Below are 6,000 nucleotides of genomic sequence, written 5' to 3'. Positions count from 1 at the left end.
ACTTTTCACTTTCATGCATTGGAGAAGGAAATGGCAACCGACTCCAGTATTCTTGCCTGGAGAATCCCAGGGACAGGGGAGCCTGTTGGCCTGCTGATGACTCAGGGATGCCTATTTATTCATGCTGGCTTGTACCCCGATGCCAGAGCTCCTGCAAGTAGCAGAAGGCACAGTCCCCCAGACCACAGGCTCTTGAAGCGACTTAGCAGCAGCAGCAGCAGCAAAGGCTGTAGCCCCTCCCTCAGATCAGCTGCACTGATCCTTCAGAGTTCACTCTGGACCTTGGGGGGGGTGCAGGGGTTAGGGGGCGAGTGACTCTCAGGGCCTGTCTACCCCCATTGCCCGGAGACTTGCTCAGATGTGTCCAGAGCCCCATAACAACTCAGGGAGCAGACAGGCACGGCTGGGCTTATCACCCCATAGTCCCCGAAGTGGGGTCCCATTGGGTCCTGAGCTAGGGATCTGGAGGTGGAGGTAGGCTGGGGGTGCAGGCTGTAAGGGAGTGTCTGCCCCAGACCCTGTGAGGGTGTCTTGCTTCTGCGGAACTGCAGGAGTGGGGGCCTTCACTTACCTCGATGGCCAGCACCCCTATCGCCAGGGCTCCGGCCAGGTAGACGTAAGTCTCGAAGGCGTTGAGGATCACCGTGTAACAGCCCTGGGGGCGGCGGGGGGAGAAGGACCAGAGGTGAGGCCAAAGCCAGGAGGGACAGGGGTCAGGGCCAGCCTCCTGACTGGGGAGTGAAGCCCGGGCACTGGCATGTGGCCCCAGAGCTCAGGCAGCAGCCAGCCTACCCTGTCCCACTGCTGGTGGGAGAGTTTAGCAGGGAGGGGCTGGGAGGCAGGAAGCCCATAGACCCAGCAACTTGGAAGCAACGCACCAGAGACCCACCTGGCCCTCCAGCCCCTGAGGCAAGGCTGAAAATGGCCAGCTTGACTGCTGCTCAATCAGACACAGACCCTTTTTTCTCTTTTGATGGGAATATTGGAAATTTTCCAGTAAATGTCTGGACTCCCTTCTGCTCTCAAAAAGATCAGAAGATCCAGTAAGGTAGGCCATCATTTCTATGTGGCTCTCCCTGGGGACAGGTGCTCCCTGGGGATTCGCAGTCCCCACCATCTTCTATCATTCCACACCCACCCTTTCTACTCCTCCCCATTACCAGCCCGGCAGCAGGATTTTGGTTTGCAACCTCCGCCCTAAGGAAAGCCAGCCCATTCTTCAAGACCTAGCACATACCTCACCACCTCCAGGCAGCCTTCCAGGACCAGCTCAGCTCTCACAGTGCCCCTTCTAAATGGATTGAATCCCTGTGCTATTACTGCTTTCTCAAGCAGTCCTCGGGATATACAGACTGAGACAGAGATGGAGCCAGTGAGAGATGAGCCAGAAAGAGAGGGCCAGCATACCAGCATATGACTGCCACCCCATCTGCCCCCGAGTGCCTCATGTCTTGGGTCATCTTTGTGCCCACACGCCCTCTCTCTGCACCAGGCTGATCAGAGACTGATGCATGGTATTTGCTTTGAAAGGAATGTATTTTTAAAGAGAGAGAATTTTCTTTCTTTTAGGAGAATCCGCATATTCCTTGGGCCCAGCCAGAGGACCTGCAAGGGAAGGAGTCGCCAGGGTGGGGGTTAGGGAATCACGCCTGGTCCCTTTTGGGTGACAGTGGCTGTGTCTGGGTCCTGTTGAGATTTGGGGGTGCTTCTTAGGTGATTCTTGGGGGCTCACGCACCTTGTCAGTCACCCAGCTCTGCCTCATTGGCTGGAAGTGGAAATGATACACCACGAGGCTGCACTTGGGCAGGCGGACAGCAGGACCTGACCTGGGCAGAGTGGCCAGGCGGATTGCATGGGCCCTCCTGCTGGAGGCTGGTGGGGGCTGGGCAGGGAAGGCCCCCACAGGCCCCTGTCTGAGCACCCCGCAAACATACGGGATGCCCCCAGAGGAACAGACCCCCCAGCATGGTGAGCTGGATCCACGGTGTTCTTGGGGCTGAAGGATGTCAGAATCTCCTGGGAGGTAGTTAACAACACACAGGCCAAGGCCGCACCCCCGGGACTCTGGATCGGGGGGATCTGGTGTGGAGCCTGGGAACCTACGTGGCGAGCAGGTGCCCCAGGCGATTTCTAAGGCCTGTGCCATGGTCAGGCTGAGACACCCCAGGCCTGGCAAGGACGACAAGGAAAGAAGGCCTTAGCTGACTGGGAGCCCCGCCAAGCGCTGTGTGGTTGAAGCCCTAAGGGCGCCCTCCCACAGGCCAGCTGGTCTGGAACCCAGCATGGCCGGAGGTGGCTTCAGAGCCAGCAGGGAAGCCCCATGCAGCCGGCCAGGCCTGGGGCCATCCTGGATCTGCCTGCAGACCCGTGTTGGGGCGGAACTCAAATCGCCAACCCCCTTGCTCTGTTTGCCTGTGTTTGTGTTAAGTCACTTCAGTCAGGTCTGACTCTGCCAGGCTCCTCTGTCCATTGGGATTCTCCAGGCAAGAATACTGGAGTGGGTTGCCATGCCTTCCTCCAGGGGAACATCCTGACCCAGGGATCGAACCTGTATCACTTTGAGTTCAGTTCAATCGCTCAGTTGTGTCCAACTCTTTGCGACCCCATGGACTGCAGCATGCCAGGCTTTCCTGTTGATTGCCAACTCCCAGAGTTTACTCAAGCTCATGTCCATCAAATCGGTGATGCCATTCAACCATCTCATCCTCTGTCATCCCCTTCTCCTCCCACCTTCAATCCCTCCCAGCATCAGGGTCTTTTCAAATGAGTCAGTTCTTCACATCAGGTGGCCAGAGTATTGGAGTTTCAGCTTCAGCATCTGTCCTTCCAATGAATATTCAGGACTGATCTCCTTTAGGATGGACTGGTTGGATCTCCTTGCAGTCTAAGGGACTCTCAAGAGTCTTCTCCAGCATCACATTCAAAAGCACCAATTCTTTGGCGCTCAGCTTTCTTTATAGTCTTCTCACATCCAGTCATGACCACTGGAAAAACCATAGCTTTGACCAGACGGACCTTTGTTGGCACAGTAAAGTCTCTGTTTTTTAATATGCTGTCTAGGTTGGTCATAACTTTTCTTCCAAGAAGTGTCTTTTAATTTCATGGCTGCAGTCACCATCTGTAGGGATTTTGGAGCCCCCCAAAATAAAGTCTCTCACTGTTTCCATTGTTTCCCCATCTATTTGCCATGAAGTGATGGGACCAAATGCCATGACCTTAGTTTTCTGAATGTTGAGCTTTAAACCAACTTTTTCACTCTCCTCTTTCACTTTAATCAAGAGGCTTTTTAGTTCTTCTTCACTTTCTGCCATAAGGGTGGTGTCGTCTGCATATCTGAGGTGACTGATATTTCTCCCAGCAATCTTCATTGTGCTTCCTCCAGCCCGTCATTTCATATAATGTAGTCTGCATATAAGTTAAATAAGCAGGGTGACAAGATACAGCCTTGATGCACTCCTTTCCTGACTTGAAACCAGTCTGTTGTTCCATGTCCAGTTCTAACTGTTGCTTCCTGACCTGCATACAGATTTCTCAGGAGGCAAGTCAGGTGGTCTGGTATCCCCATCTCTTTAAGAATTTTCCACAGTTTGTTGTGATCCACACAGTCAAAGGCTTTGGCGTAGTCAATAAAGTAGAAGTAGATGTTTTTCTGGAATTCTCTTGCTTTTTCCATGATCCAGCGGATGTTGACAATCTCTGTTGATCTCTGGTTCCTCTGCCTTTTCTAAATCCAGCTTGAACATCTGGAAGTTCATGGTTCACATATTGCTGAAGCCTGGCTTAGAGAATTTTGAGCATTACTTTGCTAGCATGTGAGATGGTTGCAATTGTGCGATAGTTTGAGCATTCTTTGGCATTGCCTTTCCTTGGGATTGGAATGAAAACTGATCTTTTCCAGTCCTGTGGCTACTGCTGAGTTTTCCAAATTCGCTGGCATACTGAGTGCAACACTTTCACAGCATCATCTTTTAGGATTTGAAATAGCTCAACTGGAATTCCATTACCTCCACTAGCTTTGTTCATAGTGATGCTTCCTAAGGCCCACTTGACTTCACATTCCAAGATGTCTGGCTTTAGGTGAGTGATCACACCATCGTGATTATTTGGGTCATGAAGACTTTTCTGTATAGTTCTTCTGTGTGTTCATGCCACCTCTTCTTAATATCTTCTGCTTCTGTTAGGCCCATACCATTTCTGTCCTTGATTGTGTCCATCTTTGCATGAAATATTCCCTCGGTATCTCTAATTTTCTTGAAGAGATCTCTCGTCTTTCCCATTCTATTGTTTTCCTCTATTTCTTTGCATTGATCACTGAGGAAGGCTTTTTTACCTCTCCTTTAGGAGAAGGAAATAGCAACCCACTCCAGTATTCATGCCTGGAAAAATCCCATGGACCGAGGAGCCTGTGGGGCTACAGTCCATGGGGTCACAAAGAGTTGGACATGACTGAGCAACTTCACTTTCACTTTGCTATTCTTTGGAACTCTGCATTCAAATGGGTATATCTTTCCTTTTCTCCTTTGCCTTATCTTCTTTTCTCAGCTCTTTGGATCACCCTTTGTCTCCTGTATTGGCAGGTGAGTTCTTTACCACTGGCGCCACCTGGGGAGCTCTGTTTAGCTCTTTTTAAAGCGTCAGAACCCCGACATATAGAAAAACAGCAGCAGCAAGCGGGGCTGCTCCAGAGGAAAGGGAAGGAGACTGGGAGAAGCCTGGGAGAGGTGCTTCCAGCCTCCCATCATTCCTTGAGGCTGCCACTCATCTCCTCCCTCCACCCCCGAGTCCACCTCCTGCCACCAATACTCCACCCCCCCACTCCCTCTACCCAACACAGCCTAGACTTACGATGTGCTTTCAGGGGCCACCCAGGCAAGAAGCACCAGTAACCTGGGGAGAAGGGGTTACACAGGTAACACTGGCCACTTGCTTACTGGGTGAACTTACAGGCACGTTTCGTTTTATTGTGCTTCACGGATATTGTATGTTTTTAGAAATTGACGGTTTGTGGCAACCCTGCATTGAGCAAGGCTATTGGTGCCATTTTTCCAATAGTGGTTGCTCACTTCATGCCTCTGTGTCTCATCTTGGTAATTCTCACCGTATTTCCAGCATTTTCATTCTTATCAGATATGTCACAGGGATCTGTGATCAGTGATCTTTGATGTGACTACTACGTCTTGCTTTCCAGGTGGGACTAGGGGAAGCAAGTATCCTGTGTAGGCTAACTACTTCCTAGGACTGGTGTGAGGATAAGATGAGATGCTATGGATAAAGCACTCATCTGCCAACACAGGAGATGTAAGAGATGTGGGTTCGATCTCTGGGTCAGGAAGATCCCCTGGAGGAGGGCGTGGCAACCCACTCCAGTATTCTTGCCTGGAGAATCCCATGGACAGAGGAGTCTGCTGCTGCTGCTGCTGCTGCTAAGTCGCTTCAGTCATGTCCGACTCTGTGCGACCCCAGAGACGGCAGCCCACCAGGCTCTCCCGTCCCTGGGATTCTCCAGGCAAGAACACTGGAGTGGGGTGCCATTGCCTTCTCCATAGAGGACTCTGGCGGGCTGCAATCCATGGGGTCGCAAAGAGTCAGACATGACTGAGCAACTTAGCACACACTGCCTCTTGCTGATGGCTCAAATGACAGTAAGCATTTTTTAGCAATACAATGTTTTAAAATTGTGGCATGCATACTGATTTTTTTCTTTTGATGTAAAGTGATTGCGCATATAACAGACTAAGGTGTAGTGTAAAAACCGTTTTTTAAAAAACATTTGCTTATTTCTTTGGCTGTGCGAGGTCTTAGTTGTGGCATGTGGGATCTAGTTCCCCAGTCAGGGATTAAACCTGGGCCCCTGCACTGGGAGTCCAGAGTCTTAGCCACTGGACCTCCAGGGAAGTCCCTGAACATAATTTTTATAGACACTAGGAAACCACAAATTTCCTGTCCCTCGCTCCATTGCAATGGTCTGGAACCGAACCCTCAGTCTCTCCAAGGTGTGC

General features: G+C 51.1%; 1 protein-coding gene across 5 annotated transcripts in view; it reads right to left on the bottom strand.

Moving 5' to 3' along the window:
- TSPAN18 (tetraspanin 18) overlaps positions 1 to 6,000 on the bottom strand; it is a 204,526-nt gene that overhangs the window by 3,188 nt on the left and 195,338 nt on the right. For all 5 annotated transcript variants that reach the window (XM_040259068.1, XM_040259066.1, XM_040259064.1 and 2 more), the window contains one exon: positions 572 to 655. In XM_040259068.1, coding sequence (XP_040115002.1) covers positions 572 to 655 — 84 coding nt within the window. The remainder of the gene's footprint in view (positions 1 to 571; positions 656 to 6,000) is intronic.

This window comes from Oryx dammah, unplaced genomic scaffold, assembly GCF_014754425.2.
Source record: "Oryx dammah isolate SB20612 unplaced genomic scaffold, SCBI_Odam_1.1 HiC_scaffold_17, whole genome shotgun sequence".
NCBI lineage: Eukaryota > Metazoa > Chordata > Mammalia > Artiodactyla > Bovidae > Oryx > Oryx dammah.
The sequence above is the reverse complement of the archived record's forward strand: the minus strand, read 5'-3'. Positions and strand labels throughout refer to the sequence as shown.